Source organism: Dysidea avara, chromosome 4 (assembly GCF_963678975.1).
Source record: "Dysidea avara chromosome 4, odDysAvar1.4, whole genome shotgun sequence".
NCBI classification, from domain to species: Eukaryota; Metazoa; Porifera; class Demospongiae; order Dictyoceratida; family Dysideidae; genus Dysidea; species Dysidea avara.
The window spans coordinates 36,178,219-36,202,012 of NC_089275.1; the positions used below are offsets into that span (position 1 = coordinate 36,178,219).

Below are 23,794 nucleotides of genomic sequence, written 5' to 3' on the forward strand. Positions count from 1 at the left end.
TACTAAACCTTTAGCTTATTGTACACTCACAATAATTGCAGTTTACAGTTAAAAATGTACACTTGTGAGAATCTCTTTAATTTAGTACCCTTTATAATAAAACAATATTGCATAATATTAAAATAGTTGTCTGACAGCTCTACTGTTCTATTGGTAGTATATCAAATACATTTTTTTCATTGGCAATAATTCACAATTTGAAGTGTTTACTTAGCTCAAAATGTGACCGGATTTTGGAAAATCACCCATATTGGTGCATTTGACACTTAAAATATTTAATGACCAAATAACAAGCTTTATAGTGCAAATGTACTTGTTGATGGTTTTAAGCCATTCTCAATACCTTAAATTACTAGAAAATTTTAGAAATATTTTTATAGCTCACTTCTGCTCATAATAGCAACCCATCAAACATGAAAATTCTAATTATTTCATGCGCACCCATATGGGTGATTTTCCAAAATTCGGTCACAAATTATGCCTTGATTGCAGTCTCATCACATAGTGATTTAGTTTGCCATACATTAGTCTCAATAGTAGGAGTGCAATTAATCCCAAATCACACGGCTTGTTTCTGTAATTGAACTGTAAAGTAGCACAATAAAATAGCAGAATCACAGAAGCCTTTTAAGTGCAACAAGAAAGTGTTAAGAGCAACATATGTTGACATTTTGAGTAGCCAATCAAAATTGTTGACATGTGAAGCCTTTTTAGTGCAACAACAAATAATATAATGATGTAATAAAAAGAAGAATGATGCAATCACCTGGTAGAAGTTAGTGGCCACATAGAACTGGATAGATGTGTACTGCAAGTGGTCACTAGGGCTGAGCGATACTGCCATTTTAGTATCACAATCAATACTAAAGCCACTATTCACGATACTGAATAGTTCACAATACTTACAAATAAGTCAATCATAGCTGGTGCCACATAGTGTATTGCTCAGCATTCCTGCAGGAAGTCCTTATATGTGATAGCAAACTAGCCACTATCATCCTTGTTTACAGTAACAGTTATTGTAACACATGCTTTGAGGTTGTTATGGTGTTCACACCTCTCTGCAGGGGAAACCAGATGGGTGGACTTTATCATGTACAAGGATTCTTAGCCAAGTACAGCATAACAAATGGATTTTTAATGACAGTAATGTACAGGCATGGTATCACGAATATCGTGATATTGATACTTTCAAAATATCGCGATATATTGCTAAAATGGTATAGTATTGCTCAGTCCTAGTGGTCACTATGTGATTAGTGGACAATCACACACATGTACATTTTCGTGCAATTATGGAATACGTACTCGTAACAGCTAAAATTGCACTTGGCTTCACCTCATGCAATTTTAACTGTTACTAGTACAATTATTCCCTAGCTAATTGCACTCAAATGTGTGTCATTATCTCTACTAATTGGCAGGTACCTACCATATTGTTACTATAATGTTACCAAAGGTCACATCTCAAGTCAATCAAACCACATATCGTGTACATAATAATTATTACTGTAGTCAGTAAATTGTCATGTTCTATTATTGTACATGAATTTGTGTACATGTAATTGTCTACTCTGGTGTGTCACTTGAATTGTCTACTAATTCTATATAGTCACAGCAAATCATTTGAAACCAATGCTGATTTATAATTCATCTACAGAGCCAGTGGCAGATCCAAAAGGAGGGACAAGAGAGAATGTGCCCATATGGCGGTCGTTCTATTAGAGCATTTGACTGACTGCTTTATTAGAGTTGCATAAAAATTTGTTCGAATTGTATTTTTTGGGGAGTGGCATGTGCCTCTTACTGGATCCACCACACAGTAGACGTACACTTGACCTGCTAGGATATTTTGGGCAAATGAAATGCACATGGTCCTTGTATGCCAATTCCGTTGTGACAATTTAGTACATATGGCCACTCAAAATAAATTCTCTGTTTGCCGTCCAACCTCCCACATCTGGTTACCGTCAGCTTTAAATATTCTATTATTTTCTGGTTACTGATTCTACAGGCTCAGGAAAGCTATCTTGAAAGTGTCAACGTCATGTGTCAGCAGTGTTATCAAGTCAGCACGAACTTCACGTTTGTTGTTGTGTTACTATTGCAACTTAAAAGGAACAAGCTTAAGCTTGCTTTTTATCATTGTGACAGACAAATAATGCTTTGAAAAGTTGCCAATCTTATAATGAAATAGTGGACATGGACTACCCACATGCAAATTTGCCTGAGTCCAGGATGGGAAACAGAGAATTTATTTGGAGTGGGCTAACTGAACTACTGATGCATGTTGGATCCAGAACTACAAAAGGTACATGTCACAAGTGAGTTTGTTAGTGGCACGCAATGGTGGATATGCACTGTTTTGTTTGACAGATAGGCAAGTAGGCAGATCAGAACTTTGGTTTGGCAACTTCTTAAAAATTCAATATCTGGTTGTCTGTAAGGTTTTTCTGTGATTAATTTTACATAGATGGATTAGGACTATTCCCTATAGGTGATTTTCATTGGATGTGTGATATGGTTCTTTGAGATAGCACTTTGGTGTCATTTTAGGAGAAAATGGTAATATTTTGATTGTCACATAAATTTACTACACCATGGCTTCACTAGTTGTTAATACTATTATTATCATTACATTACTAGACTGTGATAATTGTGTGATTAGTACCTGTAACTTGAGATGCCTATATTGGGATACATACATAAGTATCACGACTGCCTTACTAGGCAATAAGTTATCTGTACAAGCAGCTTTTCCTTTTAAGGAAATACACAATAGTATAAAAACACTACAACTCTCATGCACTTTCAACAGTTCACAGTCAATTATTGTAGTAGTGAACTAGAGTTGATCAGTGTTGGCTAGTCTACAATGACTACTATTATAACACTAGTAGTTCTAGTTAGTCTAGGAATAGTACTAGCTGATGCTGATGGTAATGATTGTATAATTCGTGATAATGATCCAATTGAGAACTGCTGCAATCTTGGATTTGGTCATTCTAAATTCAGTTCAGTTGTTAACAAGCCTAAAGTGTATGATGTGAAGAATTTCTGTGGAAACTGTCAATCTACACTTACTAAAGTCTACTGTGACACTCTTACTGCTGGTGGAGGATGGACTGTTATTCAGAGGAGACAAGATGGGAGTGTTGACTTTTTCAACAGAGGTTGGGTAGAATATGAAGAAGGATTTGGTGATCTTACAGGAGAATTTTGGTATGGACTTCGTTCCATACATTGTCTGACTAGTAACGGACGGTGGGAGCTACGTATTGACTTCATGTTTGCTAATGGAACAAAATCTTATCTGTCATATAAACAGTTTTCAGTAGGACCAGCTGAGGATCAGTATCAATTGAGTATATCAGGATTTGATAGTGTTGGACTGACTGATCCATTTAGTACACATGCTTTAAACAGTATGAAATTTTCCTCTGCTGATCGTGACAATGACTTGTCAGCTCGTAATTGTGCACTTGGCGAAGGAGGATGGTGGCTTAGAAGCTGTAGTCATATAGAACTGAACAATGACTATAACAACACTAAAGTATTACTCAACAGTGAATGGCACGACCTGCCATCAGTGGAGCTGAAGATTAGGCCACTAAACTGCAGACTGGAATAACACTAAACAACATGTACGTACGTGTTTATGGAGTTTTTCTTATACACATAGAATATTGTAATACATACACAAGTTTACTATGGCATTGTACAATATACACAGTTATATTATTAAAGTAAACTGGTACATATAATGATACAAAGACAAGTACTGGTACGTATGTATAGGTGTTGTTACTCTTCAGTACTGTTGGATTCCTTGGATAGTGTCATTGGGTACTGAGTGAGATCATGTGTCAATGTTTTACTCATTGGGAACTCTGAATCCAACTATAAATATAGAGTTATATTATAAACTCTGTGATGTGCGTACTTCACATACAGCTACACAAGTACAGTACATACTACATGTATCGACCATATGTACAGTGTATACACAAATGTATAGCTAAGCCATACCTCAACCATCCCTAACACGTAGTAAAGTACAAAGCAATAACTCATACCATTTCACAGTGTAACTGACTATGTGACTGGATCTGCGAAAACCTGGCACAACTGTGCAAGCATAAATTTATAGTAGGGACCACAAAGATGTAGGCGTGGCCCACAAAAAAACATCACCCAAAAGCAAGCCTCAATTTTCCGTGACGACAATTAGGCAGTATTGGTTAGGTAAAACTAAACCCAAACAAGCTTTCGGATCGACCCAAAACACTTTCAACAAGTTGCTATGGAATTTTTTAAATTTTTTTATAAAAATGGAATTTTCTGTTGACTGAGAAACTGACTGATGCCTTCAGAGAAGCATAACCCAACAATGGCTAACACTACGGGTTTGATTTTTTCACTGTTCGACATTGCTTTGGCCTGAGAGGTGCCTTTAGCATACCGCAGTACATACAATGCATTCTTCATGGACTTACCGGTGTCCAACATTTGTGTCCCATTCATCTTTGCTGACAGTGAAAAGTGCCAGTAACACATGATGGGTTCCCTTCCGATAACAGAAATCTATTTTTCATAGTGGCTACTTTGATTGCAGGGATGCTTTTCAAACACTTCTTGATTTGTAATGTTGTGTAACAAGTTGAACATAGCTGACAATGAAGCATAATGGATATTTCACTTTTTAGATGATATTGATATAGTTGGGACACACAACACCATTTCTTTTTATTTTATTTTTTTAATGTGGTATGTGTAACCCGTCATAATAAATATTTACAAGTACGCAATTTTTTTTTGGAATTTTCAACTAGAGTAGGGACCATAGTACATCGACAAAAAGCACTGGAACAAGTTGGAGTAGTACACAATATAAAATCACAGTTGAAAATTCCAATTTTTTTTGTGTACTTGTTATTGGTAAAATACTTGCATATTATTTTTAACAAAATCCGTTAACTTTTTGAATGCTTTTTTCTTGTGAAGAAAGGGACTAATAATTTTGCTTGTAAGGTACAACTGTTTTAGTAAGTGACTGTAATTTATTTTCCCTATTCTTGCTAATCATTGTTGCTACTTTGTAGGGGTGTAACCCTCAGAGTTATTGCCAAATCAGGCTGAAACTTTGCTAGAACAAGTATTTGGCTAAGTAGATTATAACATTTAATTTGAATAATGCACAATTATGTCATGTTTCCACAGATCCAGTCACATATGTATACATACGTAGTTGAACATGATTGTAGATATACAGGGTACATGGCAAGAAAGTTGGTGTGACTTTCTGATGAGATGGTATTTCAGTTTTATAGACAGATGAGCTCAAACAATGTACTACAATACTTACCTCACAGTAAATACCAATAACAGCATCAGCATGACAGTAGAACTCTTCCTTCAGTGATATCACCATACACTGGAAATTGTCTTTAGTCTGAGCAGTAATGTAACGAGCCACCTAAACACATGTTAAGTTATTATACACAAAACACTACATAGTACATACTCTCTTAATGTTGACGTTGTCTAAAGCTGCATCAATTTCATCCAACACAAAGAATGGAGCTGGTTGATAACTACACAACAAGTCAGAATTAGATAGTAGCATACAATACACTGGATGTATATGATCTCAGTGATGCCACAATGGCATGGCAACACAACTACATAGAAGACTATTTATCTACCTGTGTATTGCAAACAACAAAGCTAATGCAGCAACTGTTTTTTCTCCTCCTGAAAGATTGTCCATTGGACGGAATCTGGTAAGTTAGAACCATTAAAAACCAAACACATATTTTGCTAACCAACCTCTTATCTGGAGCTATACAATTATAACTGATGCCATCCAAGTATGGCTCCTGAAGGGATATGTAAGGTGACATTATAAGATGCTTTTATAAGTATCAAACAGTATGGTGGAACTGTTTAGTAGAAATCTCCCTTAAAATGATGGGCACCACTCAAAATGCAGCCATTAAAAATCATCACAATATCATATGTAACAAAAACTGCCTTTATAAAATAACCTTAGTTCTAACATCAAATCTGGTGTTGAAAACAAGAAAACTCTCACAAATGGTTGGATATTGATTTTTTTTTTAAAAAGCTAAAACCCAAATATTGTCTGCCTGCCTGCATGGCTACAGGCAAAATGAGCAGCACACAGCCACCAGTTCACACCACAATAACAAACTCATGGGTAGAATGTGCTTTTTCTGGAGTCTGTGTCTGTGGTTTGCCTCTCCTTTTATGTTCAACCACATGGTCATCTTCTTTATGTAAGGAAACCATACCAAAGCATTACTTTTCCATATAAATGCTTTTCTTAGAAGAATGTATTTAGACAACACAAAACTATTTAAAGGGGTTAGTAACTGTAAGTGGAGTGGATATGTGTAGCTGCACTTACTTCTCTTAGTACTTTTTATCGATGTGTTATGGTCCCTACTCCAGTTGAAAATTCCAAACTTTCTGCATACTTGTTTGTTAAATTTTCTTTTGTAAATAATTATTATGACTGGTGAACCCACGCATACCACATCTGAAATGGTGCCGCGTACCTCAGCTATATCATTTATCATCTGAAAAGTGAAGTATCCATTACGCTTTGTTGTCAGCTATGTTCAACCCGTTACACAGCATTTCGAATCAAGAACTGTTCAAAAAGCACCTCTGCTACCCATGCATACCGAAAGAAATGGTGAAGCACATCCCAGCTATGAATTATCCTCTGAAAAGTGAAGCATCCAACGCTTCATTGTCACTATGTTCACCCTGTTACACAGCAGTATGAATCAAGAAGCACCTCTACAATCAAAATAGTCACTATGAAAAATACAGACGATTTCCATTACTAAGGGAAGCCATCATGTGCTACCGCCAAATCGACACTTTGGACACATGAAGAATGCATTGTATGCACCACGGTATGCCAAAAGGCACCTGTCAGGCTGAAGCAACGTCAAACAGCGAAAAAATCAAGCCTGTAGCCTTAGCCATTATCGAGTTACGCTTGTCTGAAGGTATCAGTCAGGCAGTCAGTACAAAATCCTGTTAAATAAAATATTTTTAAAATTCCGTAGCAACTTGTTGAAAACGTTTTGGGTTGATCTGAAAGATTGTTTGAGCTTAGTTTTATCTAGCCAATACTGCCTCATCATCGTCAGGGAAAATTGAGGCCATTCTTTGGGTGACGTTATTTTGTGGGCCATGCTACTCCTTTGTGGTCCCCAAATCCAACCATGCCTTTCAATGATCAGAACATGCTGAAACGCAGCACGACAAAAATCAGAGCACATCGTGGCCACACCCCTTAATGATCTACCTGTGGTTTCGCTGTACAAAACACTAGACAATGCAAACCATACCCCTTAATCTATTGCATAGTTAACTTGAGACAAGGGATCGAAATTGATATACTCTAATAAAGCAGTCACCACCACAGGTGTATACATAGCTACGTTATGGTAATAATGAAATAGGATTCCAGTAATATAGATGGTGTGTGGTAATATGACAATGTAGAGATTTTCCACCATAGTTATGTTGTAATAGCTACCACCAATTTTATCATTTTTTCTTTTTCTTTTTATCTCTGGAACCCTACTTCACATTTAAATTTATTATCTACACAACATGTCATATTGTACCTCTGAATTTTCTGGTCCAAGGAATGCTTGTGCACTGGGATTATTAGTTAGTTGCTACAACATTAATGGCGTAGTTTCAGTTGTTGTACATTTGATATAGTAGCATACCTTATAAATATCATCTATCATATTGGCAACATGTTCAAATGCATCAGTGAATCGGTCATATCTATGAAACAGTGAACATGTTCAGCTGGTTAATGTATAAGGATCACTCAGAATTCAACTAATGTATCTACTACACTATCTAACTAATACTATCACATATACATATATGGTATACACACCTTTGCTTTTTGACAATTTCAAATTCAGATCTTGTCTTTTTAGCCAACACTCTGCTGGCCTCAAACTCAGCAGAAGTTTCTTGTAGTCTACTCTCCACACCATCCAACCTGGAAAAATATCCATGTACTATCCATGTACTATCCATGTACTATTTACAAGCAGCTACTGTATTGCCTCAAATATGACTGGTCCTATATAAACCCCTAGTCCCACTTTTAAGCTGCTGAGGGTATAAAGCATTATAGCAGAAATAAACGCTTGAAATTGCTGCTATAGTATCAACTAGTTCTGTGTAGCACCATAAATGATGAGACAAAAGATGAAATAATTGACTTCCTTTAATGATTTGAACCTGTGCATATCAAAACATGGAAGTATGAAGACGATTTGAAGGAATACATGAATGTTGATCTTGTATACAAATGCCGGCCTTATATGGTTACCCAGACAAAAGTTGTTTCATAGAAATAAACTCCTGGGCTGTAACCTGTGATACCACACACACTAGAACCTCAATCATACACGTTGAAAATGGCAACATCATTGGAACCATTTTAAAAGTTTTCACATTTTTGAAGCACAGATGAGAAGTTTGATTCTCCTTACGGATACACAACAAGTATACACCATGCTCACTTCTCCATTGCCTTCATGTTAGGAGCTGCTATTCTTTGTAATGTGGCCTGGGTCTTCTTAACCTTTGTACTCAACTCTTCAGCAGCATTCTTGATCTCTGCTGGATCACTCAACTATAGTAGTGATTAGTGTTGTTTTAGTTCTAAGGAACTAGAACTAAATCTAGTTTTAGTACAGCAATTTAATTCTAGTTCTGGTACACTAGAACTAAACTAAAATTGTGGTCTATTTTAGTTCTAAAACTAAAACTAAACTAAAATTCTTTCAAGTTTTGGTTCAAAAACTAGAACTAAACCAAAACCTTTAAAACTTTTAGTTCAAGAACTAGAGCTAACTAAAAGGTTTCTCAAGCAATCCTACATAAAAGGGTGTTGTACACTATAACCACTTAACACTTTTCTTTGAAGATGGTGATGCCTGAAAATGCCTGCAAATGCTACCATAAACATTGTCAGAGGAGGTTGGACATGTACACATGAGCGCATACATTTTGTATTGAAAGTTTAACCAAGCGTCCATGAAAGTTTTCACAAATACCATTCGAGAATGCACTTCAATTTAGTCTATTCAGTCGGTCAACCCCATTCAACCCCACTACTCCAGGCACGTAAATTTCTCTTGAAATCTACAGGATCATGTGAGTAAGCATTCGCTGGGTGGAATCCATGTGTAATACTATAGGAACGCCTTATGTACATGTATTTAAACACAATGATTGTCGAAGAAAGCAATGTGCATGCTAACAAAGCCTCTCAGAGTATTGAAAAAAAAAAAGCGGACGCCGCTAGTTTGGCCTTACAGAGAATCGAAAAGAGAATTAGAAACTCACACACCCGCCTTGCAATAAGAATTTGCTGTTCATCTTAAGAAGCACAAGGTAACATGGTGTGGATATTGCATGCTAAACATTTCTTCTATCACTTACTCCTTGTCATATATAAGAATTATGCAATTAACAGAAATACATTTCAGAAGTGCTTGTATCATGTCCAACCTCCTCTGAAACATTGCTATTCAGCATTAATTCTGCCTATTTAGGTTATTTAAGTTCAGTTCTATTAGAGCATTTGTTCATTTGTGCACAATGGTAAGTGGAAATAGTGCTGAACATCAAAACGCCAAATCTAAAGTTTCTGTAAGTTGAGGGGGTGCTACCAAGGTTAGTATATGTGAAGATATCTAACACTAAAACTAACACTAACTAAAATGAAACTAATACTAACTAAATTACAGAAATATGGGGTACCAGAACTAATACTAACTAAAACTTTGGTGGAATTGGGGTACTAGAACTAAAACTAACTAAAACTATGACAGAATTGGAGTACTAGAACTAGAACTAAACTAAAATGAATTTGCTGTACTAAAACAACACTAGTAGTGATAGCAACAATTACACCTCGTCATTATTGTATACAGTAAATTAGAGGTGTACCGATATACCGATACATATCGTATCGGTGGAAGATATAGATATTTCTAATATATCGGTGGAAGCCAATATTACTGCTAAAAACCGATATGATACACCGACATACAACTGAACTATCTTGAGGACACTGTCCAATTATAAACCCTATTATTTAGCTAACAAGGGCGGGAAACAGTAGTTATCTTCCTTGTCGAAAACCAGTACGCTATACGAAGCCATATAAGTGCACGGATAGTTACTGTTTTGTTGTCACAAAGCTTACCAATCATACAACAAACACTCATAGTGGTGGGCCTGGGGAAACAGCAAAAAGATGAACCAAGAGCACAGCATAAAACAACCAGCCATCTCTACAATCCATTAAAATGCGGAGTAATGCAGAGTAATGCGGACTAATCTTGGCAGGGGCATGTATTAAAATATTTGTGGGTGACTTATAGTCTGAGCTGTCAATAGAGGCCACACCACCATGGGTAACCAAGTATAGCCAATAATCTTAAGACAAGTCTTCAGTAGTTAAAATAAAGTTGAACATGGCATATGTGATTCCTCAAATATATAAATAGCTACACTTAGTTATATCGGATCGGTTTAGTTTTCTTATATCGGTACACCTCTACAGTAAATACTAACCTCTGTGAGTTCATCATCTAAAATGTCATAGTCTATCACTATCCTGGATTCTCTCTCATACAGTACTCTAGCTCCCTGTAATGACAATATAACATTTACTGTGAAGTGTTATTAATATGCTCAAAGATATGTACGTACTTGCTTACAGAGAATATACACATAAAATACATTGTACCACACTTTGATTAAACAAACATAAATACAAACACACTGTGACACACAAAGCACTTGTTTCCACAAAAACTCACTTGACTGCTCATACTGTCCACTTCCATCATTTGAGTACTAGTACCTTCACTCTCATCTTGACTGACAGCACCAGCCTGTAAGATAAGTTACTGAATATATAGCAATATATTCATCCACATCATTTTGGCAACAGGTAAGAAATCCAATAGAGAAGTTTAACTACTCTAACAGAGGAACAGTAATTACAAAGTGCTGTAAGTTTTTAGCAACCAGGCAAGTCATTTTTACTAACATATATAGTTCAAAGGTAGCAGCAAAATTACAACCCAGTGTAATTGTGTAAGCATGACGAAATTGTATTCAGCGAGTGCTTTATTAGAGCAATCTACCATTTGCAGCCGTGAATGGATAATTATGTAATATGGATAAGTGGTGTACTACTGGAAATTTGGAGGCGAAAAATAATATACAATACCATATTACACCTATATGTTGAAATGCCCACAAAGAGTTCTTGTTAATTAATGGTTTTGTTACATAACCTGGTAAAACAGAATTGGGTTAAGTGGTTACTCTTGATAAAACCTGCCAGAGAGAACACTGTTCTATAAGCAAACAATGTGGGACTGCTTTTAAACAGAGACTCTTATGGTAGTTTGAAGCTGTTGCTTCTATGGATTCTTTTTTTTGTGTTATGCAAACATACACAATATAATAAGTTTGTAAGTCTATAGTGAATCTGATAGCGAACTTACTGAGGTGTGGTTACTAAGTAGTTTAGTATAGAGGTAGTAGGCAGTTCAATGAGACCTATATAGTCTGTAGGGAAATTTAGCTATGAACGGGTTATTAAAAGTCCTCCCCCCCCCCCCCCCCATCAGTCTCAAAATTTCAATCATACACAGCACAGTATAGAAAAATTAACATAGAAGTTGTGGTGATTAAGGCGCAAGGCTTTGCAGCTGGATGAACAAATGACATACATTACACATGACTTAGTTGTACCATGTGAAGCCACTGCTTGCATCACTGAACTATCCTATAAGTACTGCACATCTTCATAAACCTTTGTATGTGCTTTGTAAGCATTTCATATACATTTCAAGTCAAACAAAATCTCTTAGGGACACAATAGCCTCCTAAAAGGTTTGTGGTCCTTCACGATCATGCACTTTACCTTTTATGATGCCTACACATTAGCAGGGGTCCGGAAAGATAACCACAAGTGGCAGTTAGTCAAGCTCACAAAAGTACATACAAATGTACCTCATCTTCTATATCATCCATTGATCCTTGATGGAATGGAAGCTTGATATCAGCAAACTGTGGTACAATACAAAGCAGTTTGAAACACATCCCTCAACACACTACACATCCTCTACCTTACACATCTTGAGGGTACTGTGACGATCAGCTCTTTTCTGTTCCAGTTCAGTCTCATATCCATTGACTCTCTTCTGACATGTACTAACTTCTTTACTACGATTAGCCAGGATCTTCTTTATCTCCCTCATCTCTACATCCTACAGTGTAAGGTGTGCATGCGTCATCACATACACACATGTAACGAAATTAGAAGTGATTCTATCCAGTTTGTATACTATTGTTACTATACACTTTAGATACAGCATATCTGTATATGCACACATATACGTAAGTATACAATGAGGAGTCAATTACTCTAATAGAACACACACCTGTTGAAAAATAAAATTCACATTTTGGTCAATCAACATTTGGATAATTGGTTATATGTATGCACTGCTAATGTAAGACTTCCAGAAATGCATGTCTGTATTTAAAAACCTTTGTGAATTGTGTGGTTTGTGATTGTGACACTTTGATATAGCAAAACATGAGAACACATTGTGTGTACAGTTATCTTATCATAACACAGAAGAGTTGATTATCAAAATGTTAATGTCCATTACACAAATGCCAAAAGTGACTAAATTTCCAATTAGAAATTTGACAAGAGTTGTGCATTCTCCTTATATGTAACATGCTTAGCTCAAATTTCCTCCCTGCATTTGAATAAATGTCCAATTATAAGACAGGGGGCTTCCAGAGCATTGGGAAATGAATTCCTAGCCTCAAATATAGACTCGGGCTATTTATTAATTCCTACAGCTTAATTCTTTTCTATCAACACTAAGCTTTAAAAGAATGAGGCAGAGATGCTATGAGTAATCATGTCAATAGCCCTTGTGAGTTGATGTGCATACAGTACAAGTATGTATCTGTCAACCATTTAAGGTCTTCACTACATTAACAACACACTGTACAAAGGTTCTCTGTGTCTACTGTCATGTCATGGTTAAATAATTCACCAGGTGTCACTTGTATTTATCAAACTAAATTCCTAGCCTCGAATAAACTAATTTAGAGGCCAGGTAAAAATGCTGGGAAGGAAATAGAAGCCCAGAATTTTTCATGAAGAAGTACAGTATACATACATACACACACACACAGTTGCACACAGACACAGACACACAAACACACATATACCTATCACTTGCAGTTTTGGACACGTGTTGTTAACATGCAGCACTTACATGTTCCTCAAACCCCTTTTTAATGTCAGCCAATTGTTGTTTTAATTCTGCCAGTTCAGCTTCAGCATTTTCTATCAGCTAAAGTGATGATATAAAATAGCGTCCATATTAGATTGTTTATCTATGAATATCATAGGAATATACCTCCAATTTATTTTTCTCTTCATCCTTTAGTTTAGAGATGGCTTGTTCATCACTCTTCACACTGTTTTCTAACTTCTTCACATTACCTGTAGTAACATCCATGTAATACAGTATACAAAACTCCAACACATACAACACAACACATGTACAGTCTAAATACACATAAATACACAGGAAAATCCTGCTGGGACAGGACTAGCATCCTGTTGGTGGAGCCACGTCTCACGGATGGAGGCTAGAGAACTCAAAGCTTCATAAACATCCAGTAACACTACAAGGTATGAAAAGTTAGGCATTTGCTTTCCCATACAGCCTTCATTATTTCTTGTTCAAGGAAACAACAACTGCAACTGGGTACCACCAAGCTTCCAAGTTGGAACATTGCAATTACCAGGCTGGTACTTTAAGAGTAGCCTCACACACAGGAACACACAAAACTTACTAGAAGTGTCTCTCCGTTTCTCATAGGCCAGCTACAGGAGGAGAAAAACAATCCACAAATATTACAATAGTATATATACACATGTAATAACACACCTGGTTCTGTAGCCTTGATTCCTGGTTGGTAAATTCCAACCTTTTCTTAGCACGTTCCTGTTGACTTTTCAACTGTTTCTCCTCATATTGCCTAAACAATAAATACATTAATATATTACATGTACAAATTACACTAACACCTCTGCTAGAGCATTAAGACACTGTAGTGTTTTATCTAAATGCTTACTGCAGTGACTACAGCATTTTACATAGCATTGAATGTTTATTAGAGTAAGTGTATGACTATACCCATTGCTACAGTAACACAGGCTGATGGGTGCATCAAGTGTGTTACCAATATAACACAGCAGGTGCTTGACCAACTGAACAAAAATGACTGTTCTATTAGAGTATTTTGTCAACAAGTGTATGCTCTATTACAGTAATTGAACAAAGCTCTATTAAAGAACGGATTGATTCACATATGTGTGTATCTGAAGTTGTGATTTTATGCATGTGATATTTATATAAAGACTTCTTGATTACCTTATGGAGTAATAATAAGCAACAGAACAGAAATATACAGGAAAGAAGCCACACTCATGTATGTATACGCCACACACATACACTTGCGTGTGCGTACGCACGCACGCACGCACGCACACACTTACCTGATGTTTGAGACACCAATTTGACTACAGAAGTCTCTGTAGATTTCATCCTCCATTTTGTTAATCTTGCTCTTGATCTTGTTCACTTCTTCTTCATGAGCTTCAATGACTGCAGCTGAACTGGCCATAGTTGGCTACAAGAAAATGAAATACAATGATAATGGTTGTTACACCGTAACCGTAACGCTGTTACATAGGGATAATACACGTGGATACTGGCTGTTACACTATTATATAAGATGTATATTAAAACACATACATACCACTTTAACATGGGCGTTCAAAGGCGCCGCTCAATGTTTAACTCACAAATTTCCCGGGCAATATCACAGAAACACAGTTTGTTCATGGCTTTACCAGTTCAAAGTTATGATCAGTGTTGCCAGATAGTTTTCTCAAATTATTCATAGGAACACATAAAAGTGTTCATAAAAGTTCACAGGTCTAGCCTGTTTCCCCACTTAAATATTGCACCAGGCCCACACATTATAAATAGGTGGGATCTGAGTACAAGCACAATACAACATAAATCATACAAAATGTAAAAGTACACAAAAGCTTACTGTGAGGCCTACAGTGTATGTGGCTATGCTGCTGTTCCTGCAGCTTACAATTTAGCTACTGCTACGTTAGGCTATGACAGTAAAATTAATGGCAAGTCGGTTGGCCCAACTTGCACTATTATTCCAACTAGAAGACTGGTACATAAACTCACTACCATGCATCCTCATATTTCAGCACTCACGTCGAGACTCGTGTATGACCATCAATTATCATTACTGGCTCAGCCTTGACTTCTATCTTTTCCAGGTATTGGCCGTGTCATTGCAGAGCCAGTGTCGCATTACCTTCAATCGATATACTAAACTGTATGTTTTATCATTCTTGGTAGTCTTTTTATGGTCAGCATCTCGGACTCTCTTCAACACTTCATTGCCACTAAATCCGCTCCCTCGTTTGCTGAACTTCGCTCCATTCAGTATTTGAAATGTAATCACATGACTTGAAATCCCAGACATGTGATGCTATAGTCTAATAATAGTAATGTACGAGGCTTGGCGTATTACTTAGTTCTAAGATTAGCACGTGGAAACATGGCTAGTTACTATTCAGCAGTGGGGCTTTCTACTCTGAATGATTGATACCAAAATTCCCAATATCAGCTCCGATTTGATACCAATCCGATTATCGGTGGAACACTAAACTTACTTACTGTCCTAATTGTGAAGTTAGTAGGTTTAACATAGTACAAAATAGTAAAACTAAAAAAAAAACTGGATACCACAATCATAACTTTTCATAATTTTTCTGGTGCACGACATATAAATAACATTCTACTATTAGCCCACGCTATTAAAACCACTATCGATCATGAGATACTGATGTATAAAAGAAACGGGGTAAGTCTTCCGTAGTTCCTTCACCCATCAGGTGAGTGTGACTAGAGTAATATATATCACTTATACTTATACCACCACTGCATCAGGTTTTGCTGATATATACACCCATAGCCCTCAGGCCTGCGGCCCTCGTGCTTTGGGTGTATATAACAAAATCCCTTGCTGTTGTGGTGTAACTATTAAATGTAACACTTTCAGACCTCAGATCAAAGGAGCCACCCGGGCTACATTTCGTATGCAGCCCAGCTAGCAAGGCTATATACGAAATCTAGACTGGGCTACAACTGGGCAGTGATTATTTAGACATTGAGGCCGAAATCGATTGTGGGGATCCATTAATACTCACGTGATTAGGATGCACGACTTGGATTTAGCCATGAAAACCACTCATACGGAGAGTGTTTTGTTATCCTCGTCATCCTACGACTTGAAAAACGTTGGGCTAAGGTGAGAACTAGCGCTATAGCTTATTCATTGATTGTTTCCACAAGTTTTTAAATATGGACACGCCCCCATCACGAAGCTAATACTCTGCACGGAGTAACCACTCTACAAGCAAGCTTACCTGTCTAGGCCTTTAGTGAACTCCATCCTTTTCCATAAACGATTCAATAGCACTGATTAAAACAATAAGCTCGTGTAACCTAAATTCTAATATCTCAGGATATGTCCGTTTATCATATAACTGAACGTAACCAGAACGTACTAGCTGCTATTATAACCCATAATCAAAAATTTTAGGTATGCATATATAGTACAACCAGTGGCTGCACTCGTATAGGCTTGGGTGATTGATCACCCTGTACAGGCTATCAGCCTAATAAGTGTTACATATTAGCTGTAACACGGGCATTCAGGCAAAGCTCTCATGCCCGTGTTACAACTATTACAAGTTCACCAGCACTCAAGCAGTAATACTATATCCCTGCTATAGCTACGTATGTAAGTGTATTAAAATTTGATACTTAACTGTTTTGCCCTGTGGTGTTTTCTCTCAAAGGTTTAATTGAGTCTGTTCTTGATTTCATTTTTGTTTATGTAAGGGAGGGACATGCCCCTTTCAAATTGAAGGGATACACAATTCCTAGAAGGTCTGTGTAGTCTTTACAATGGGAATTAGTAAAACGCGGAATACGGAATTGCGGAATAACGAAATAAGCAAAACTTATCTTGTGCAGATTGTACAAATATTTATATGCTCTATAGCAATTATACTTTATTTACCTTGCAACAGCTCTGCATGGCACACCACGGCGATGGATGGCTAAACAGCAGCTGGAAAAGCATTAAATGGGACGAGCGAGCACACAACCAATCACCATAGAACGATCTACCTTTGCTAAACTTACTTATCTATACTCCTTAGTTGATATAGCTAGCTACAAAGACCTAGTTCTATTCTTAGGTTAAACTAGCTGCCCTCCATATGCATACGACCGAATTTATTAGAGTCACACTACAGTTCAGTAGGGAAGTCCAGTGGTTGTGTCTTTAAATGGATTTCAAAGTCTTCAGGTTTGAATCCAGAGTGTAGGTAAGTAAAGTTAGCAAAGGTAGATCGTTCTAGGGTGTTTGGTTGTGTGCTCGTCCCATTTAATGTTCGCCAGCTGCTGTTCTATGCATCGCCGTGGTGCGCCATAAATAAAGTATAATTACTACAGAGCATATAACTATTTGTGCAATCTGCAAAAGATAAGTTTTGCTTATTTTGTTATTCTGCAATTCCGTTATTCCGCGTTTTACTAACTCCCCTTTACAATACCCATACAAGCTACTAGGAATGTTGTTCACATAGGCGGTGGAAAGGGGGGGGGGGCTAGGGGGCTTAGTCCCCCCTCAGAATGATATCACAACGAAATTATCTTTCTTGGAGTGGGGCTGAAAACCATGATAAGATCGAGATACTCTAATAGAGCAGTCACTCTAATAAAGTAGTCAGTGTGTAGCGAGCTATGTAAGGATTTTTATGTAGTTTATCAGCTAGAAATGGTAGCTGGTGAGGTGGAAAGTTCTTGTCAGTTGGTTGTGACCTTTTTTTTATTATTTTTCTTTTTTTTTTTGGTCTCACCTTACCAAACTATAGAAATAAGTCTGGGTTAGCCCAGCCCCCCCTCATATCAACTACTTCCTCCGCCGCTGGCTGTTCACACCATATTTCGAAGCCAGTTTCACCAGTATTTTGAACAAGCACTAAATATACACTTCAGAATAAAGCTTACTTGCCTTTATTAGAAAGTTTCTTTGTCACACCAGTGTGGTGTACACAGACATAGAAACAAACCTACATCTTTTTTTTTTTTTTTTTTTTGAAAACAATTACATGAAACCATGTACACAGCCATAGCTGGGTGCATTTCCTTCATTTCATCTTCAATGTTGATACACACATATTATACTGTACATACCCCTAGCTCTTCCAACTCAGTCTCAATCACTTGTATTTCTCTAACATTCTCAGCCAGAGTCTCCTCTGCCTGTAAAGAGGTGCAAAGATACTACACAGTGATATTATACTTATGTGTGAGTATATATATGCATATGGGTATGAAAATCCAATATATATATATATATATATATATTATATAGTTATACAACGGCCATGAGTGCTCTGCCTGATATAAACGCACGAGCCTGAGGGCCGTCAGGCCCGAAGGCAAGTGCGTTTATACAGGCAGAGCACGAGTGCACGTTGTATAACTGTTATGTACCATTCACCTAATAGGTGGGGAGAGTCCCACAAGACAGCTGTAACACTTATAAAGGCCAGGTTTCTAACATCGATTGTGGGTAACCAAGCCGGACGTTGCGATGACGTTCCCCCTGCAGTACTGCAGCTACCTGAGATATTGAAAGCTAGTACGCTATGGGTTATATCACTAACCTGAATTCGCTGTTCGACTCTCATCACGTAGTGCTCAGCATGCCAGTGTGATCACTCAATCGCTATATAGACTAAGTGTCAGACTAATCGCCATAGCGATTCTCTCAAGCGAAAAAAAGCAGCTAAATAGACGATTTAAGTAAACAAAACCTAACTATACTAAACGATACTAGTCTAATTCTTACTATTCACACTGGCTAAACTCGAATCTGGTGGCATGACAAAACTGGTTACCACAATCGAACGTAAAGGTTAGTATTATTTAGAATATATTGGTTTTATTGAGTCATTGTCGAAGTGGACTACAGTTTAATCTGGGCTAAGATGGCACCAGACTAGTAAGGTGTATAAGTACGTTTATATGTATGTAGACTAGAGTGGTGGCTACCCACATTGGCTTTTTCGATCGCCATTGGCTGCTTGTAAACATTATACGTATTGGTGACGTTATGGCCCACAATCGACCTTTACATGTCAGGCTATAAAAGAATTCGAGTGATCTGTGAAGTGTCTTTCCACCTATTAGGTGAGGTGTCGTAGTGGTCTTCGCCACCGGCACTTGTGCTATGCTGCACAAAACCGCAGCCAGTGCAATATCTGTATATTGCACTGCGGTCGGTGCATTATAACTTATAATGCGCTCATTGTGGTCTACAAAACCGCAACCAGTGCATTATAAGTTATAATGCACTCGCTGCGGTCCGCAGCAGTGCAATACACAAATTATGGCACTGGCGGTGCCTTTGAACTGCCCATGCAGAGTGGTACATATATATACATTATATTAAGTGTCCCCATGATGTTTCACAAGTAGTCACATATGTATATAAAGCAGAAAAGTGATCTATCTATAATCCTTTGAGTTGTCTCATCAAGCCAACTACTGCTACTTGCACATATACGGTATCAACAATTCAAAATGGTCACAATATAATAATTCCATAATACAAACATTAAAATTAATCATCAAACACTTCAGTTGTAGCACATTCACTCACTGTCACTTCCTTGTCTCGACGAGAGAACTTCAGTCTATTCTCCAAACCACTGATCTGTGATGTCATCTGTATTAGCTCTGGTTCCTGTAATCAAGTAACAGATATACATTCGTGCCAATTACTTGGAAGTGGTACAAATAAACATGTGTACATACATAATAACAAAGGTTAGTATATATTTTCATATCATGTCTGTACATGTGTGCGTACACATGTACATTGAGTGTGCATGCCGTGCGCGTGCGCGCGCGCGCGTGAGTGAGTGTGAGGCAGTATAGCCAAGTGGATAGAGCATCGGCCTGGTAATCAAAAGGTTCCAGGTTTGATGACCAGTTACACTAAATTGGTGTCGTTGCTGTTGTTTCCTTGAACAAGAAACTTTACTCACACTGTTCCAGTATATCCAGCTGTTTAAATGGGGACCTGGTGGCCTGGGGAAGCAGCCCACATCAGCTGTAACACCATTGGGTACCTGGTGTAGCAAATACCCAACTGCTTTGGTCTTGCATAGTGGGTGAAGGTCCAGATCGGACTTCCGGTGCCCACACCTTCACCTGTGAGCCTTTTGGGGTTACTAGTCCTACCCCAGGAGGATTTACCTGCACTGATTCATAGCACCCGAGAAGCACTCAGGTGTTTCAGTGCTTTAGGCATGACCGTGCACGCGTGCATGCGTGTTTGTAATATTATGTAGCAATTATGTCCTTACCTTTCTCTTCTTCTGCATCACCACTTTAAGCTCATCAAGGTAGTGATCTCGTTGTCTTCTTAGACCATCAACTGCCTTCTCATCCCAACGTCTTGCCTTAGCCTTAATGTCACTATAGAGTAAACAAGAATATTTTATATACCACACACACACTCAGACACAAGCAAATACATACAGAGTGATATGTACAATGTACCTGTACCAATATAAATGTCACATTATCACAATACTTTTCACTTATTACCTGGCACCTCCAGATATAGTTCCTGACTTACTGAACAATGTTCCATCCAAGGAAACTGCCTATAAAGACAATGTACAATAAAAGTTCACATACTGAACACAAGAAACAGTAGTGCCTTTTTCCTATCTGATCCACCAAATGCTATCTTCCTGGCCTCTTCCATAGTATCACAGACCACAGCATTAGAACAAGCATATTGTAGTGCTTTCTGTTTGGGGGACAAACATACACAATGACTAGTATACTAAGCCAGGGTACATGCACTTTATATACAGATAATAGATGGTTGATTCTTAACTTCTTCAATGTTACAGAGAGTGGGGTGACTACTACACATGCCAGGTATACTACAATGGAGCTCAATTCTAATGGACTTTCAATAGTCTTTGCCTCTACAGCGCTAAGACAAGAGAGATGGACATCCTTTGGGGAATGTCAATTATGTGGGAACCAGAATTTTGATGTGTTGGTTTTTGGCAATGGCAGTATTAAAAATGCTCCTCTGGTATATAGGCCAAACGAGGCAAAGCCTTGTGTGGCTACTGAGCTCTGTTGCAAGCTGTTCAGTGCAGTATCACAGAGGGGAACAGTACTGAAAGATTTTAAACCTCCACATCATCAAGTGTTTGAGTGACATACATTAGGAGACAAGGCTAAAGGATGCCCATAACAAGCTAGACAGACCAACAAATCAACAGGTTCTCTAAGTTGATACTGTCTGTTTGTAGCTAGACACAGAACAAAGTGTACTGACTATCAGTGACCTAATTTCCAAGCCAACTACTGGATTATGCAGACATTACCATTTACAGGCTCAACTATATGTATACACAAACACAACATGATTGTAAAGCTGATAGTCTCATGACTAAAGTTGTGTGTTGAGGGGATTTTTAGGGCATGTGGTATAACCTGTTAATGTGGACTCTTGAATATAAGTAACCTAGGACCAGGTTGCATACACTTAGTGATGAACCCAAATTAGAACATAAACTGACTGAACAGGACACTTTGCTTCTAAGACCTACACATTTCAGTACAAATTACACTGTACATTACTTATATTGGCAGTGAACCCAGTAAGGGAGTTTGTGTACAGGATATACTCCTGTGGACACATGTACATATATGGCAGTTTAGTGAGTATAACACAATTAGTAACATAACATGAGCACTAATACTCAATGAAATTCACAGTAACACTGCAGACAGCAGTCTCATGGGATAATGGTACAATAACAATGTAGTTAAGTGGTGAATATAATTGTTGAGTAAACACACAGATAAATGACATATAAGGAAAGGTAAGCAATGTCACCAAACTAGGAAGAGTTATGCAAAGTGGATAATACAATTATAAATATACCATCATGTGAGGACCAACAATATCTCTAGAATAAACACTGGCACACATTGCCATACATTGCCATAACAATAGTTAGCAGAGGTGAAGGTGATTTAAAAAAACCACCTACAATGATCACACACAGAGACACACACACCTTTACAGCTGGTGGTTCACACTTGATCACATCCAGTATTAGTTTACAACTACCACCCAACTCTCTACAGTACACAGACAGGTAGAATATAACACCAGATCAGTATGTAAATGTACATGAATACAGCAATAAAGTTGATATAAAGTCACTGAGTATTTCTGTGTTTATACAGATTGGAGTAAAATCAGTTTGACGCTTTCATTTATCATTTACATACACATTTTACATATGTAACTACATGTATAGTATGTTCACGTTGAGCTGAATCCTGAAAAACAGCTAAAAATTAAAAGTGGATTTTTTTTCTCAACAGAGTTAACATTTCAGTCAACCAGATGATTATTAGTAACAGCAAAGGTGTCAATAACAGCCACGTACGGTTTGACTCCATTACAAGTTCAGGAAAGGACTGTAATGGACACTGTATTTATATGGCTTCCCCATAGGAAATGTATTGTGAAAATTTTGAATGGCCATAAATATTATGTCAAACATTTGAACAAAAAGATTTTAAAATATTTTTAGCGTGTCAAGCAGTACTACAAATGAGCCAAATTTCAAGATCGTGTGTAATTGCATCCATGAGTTATTAAATGTTTTTGAGGATTCAGCTCAACGTGAACGTACTATAGCTAGTTACAGGAAATGCATCCACAAAATTAATGGATTATATTGTATGGAGTAGTAGTACACTGATCATTTCATGTCACAGATACAGTGTGTATGCACATTATGTATCTGACATATACTAAATATGGTAGGCAGCTATAATCATCATCTAATGTAAGTGGTAAGCAATAACCATGAATCCTTACCAAAACAATCACAAATTATTCTACTAGCCTTACCAAATATAGTAACAGTGGGTTATAGGAATAATCCTACAGGTCAATAAAAATATAGGGACTCTCAGGCAAATGAAGGTTTACTGTGTGTCTTGCGTTTGTGTGTGTGTGTGTGTGTGTGTGTGTGTGTGTGTGTGTGTGTGTGTGTGTGTGTGTGTGTGTGTGTGTGTGTGTGTGTGTGTGTGTGTGTGTGTGTGTGTGTGTGTGTGTGCGCGCATATTACTAGTCCTGCCTGAGGAAGATTTCTGTGCATTACTGGGATGTGTATATATGTGCATGTGTCACTACTGCTGGAGACTTAGTGTGTGGATACAATAGAATACAGTGTATAATACACGTACACACATTTACCTCAGCTGAGCATTAACAGGTTTAACCTGTATAGTATCAAGTGGCAAGAATGTGGCTGGTTGTGCATGCTACAGGAAATTCACACAGTACAGTAAGTGATGCTATTATCCACAACAACAACAACTAAGTCACATTGTACTACACTACACAGTTACATAACTTTCTCTCA

General features: G+C 37.5%; 2 protein-coding genes across 3 annotated transcripts in view; one reads left to right on the top strand and one right to left on the bottom strand.

Moving 5' to 3' along the window:
• LOC136254845 (structural maintenance of chromosomes protein 1A-like) overlaps positions 1–23,794 on the bottom strand; it is a 155,410-nt gene that overhangs the window by 120,729 nt on the left and 10,887 nt on the right. Inside the window, exons 18-42 of one of the 2 annotated variants that reach the window (XM_066047607.1) lie at positions 23,626–23,693; positions 22,430–22,493; positions 21,043–21,135; positions 20,928–20,986; positions 20,684–20,795; positions 19,975–20,058; positions 18,501–18,569; positions 14,696–14,829; positions 14,085–14,175; positions 13,990–14,020; positions 13,548–13,633; positions 13,404–13,481; positions 12,231–12,371; positions 12,115–12,171; positions 10,908–10,982; positions 10,660–10,734; positions 8,595–8,707; positions 7,958–8,065; positions 7,779–7,839; positions 7,671–7,724; positions 5,830–5,879; positions 5,706–5,780; positions 5,525–5,594; positions 5,366–5,476; positions 3,796–3,900 (exon numbers count right to left, since the gene is read on the bottom strand). In XM_066047607.1, coding sequence (XP_065903679.1) covers positions 3,805–3,900; positions 5,366–5,476; positions 5,525–5,594; positions 5,706–5,780; positions 5,830–5,879; positions 7,671–7,724; positions 7,779–7,839; positions 7,958–8,065; positions 8,595–8,707; positions 10,660–10,734; positions 10,908–10,982; positions 12,115–12,171; positions 12,231–12,371; positions 13,404–13,481; positions 13,548–13,633; positions 13,990–14,020; positions 14,085–14,175; positions 14,696–14,829; positions 18,501–18,569; positions 19,975–20,058; positions 20,684–20,795; positions 20,928–20,986; positions 21,043–21,135; positions 22,430–22,493; positions 23,626–23,693 — 2,055 coding nt within the window. In that variant the 3' untranslated portion in view covers positions 3,796–3,804. Of the gene's footprint in view, positions 1–3,649; positions 3,901–5,365; positions 5,477–5,524; positions 5,595–5,705; positions 5,781–5,829; positions 5,880–7,670; positions 7,725–7,778; positions 7,840–7,957; positions 8,066–8,594; positions 8,708–10,659; positions 10,735–10,907; positions 10,983–12,114; positions 12,172–12,230; positions 12,372–13,403; positions 13,482–13,547; positions 13,634–13,989; positions 14,021–14,084; positions 14,176–14,695; positions 14,830–18,500; positions 18,570–19,974; positions 20,059–20,683; positions 20,796–20,927; positions 20,987–21,042; positions 21,136–22,429; positions 22,494–23,625; positions 23,694–23,794 lie in introns of those variants that run through there. The other variant, XM_066047606.1, reaches the window with a different exon arrangement.
• Positions 2,811–3,781, top strand: LOC136254847 (fibrinogen C domain-containing protein 1-like). The gene has a single exon (XM_066047609.1). The coding sequence runs from the start codon at positions 2,876–2,878 to the stop codon at positions 3,629–3,631; it is 756 nt and encodes a 251-aa protein (XP_065903681.1). The 5' UTR covers positions 2,811–2,875; the 3' UTR covers positions 3,632–3,781.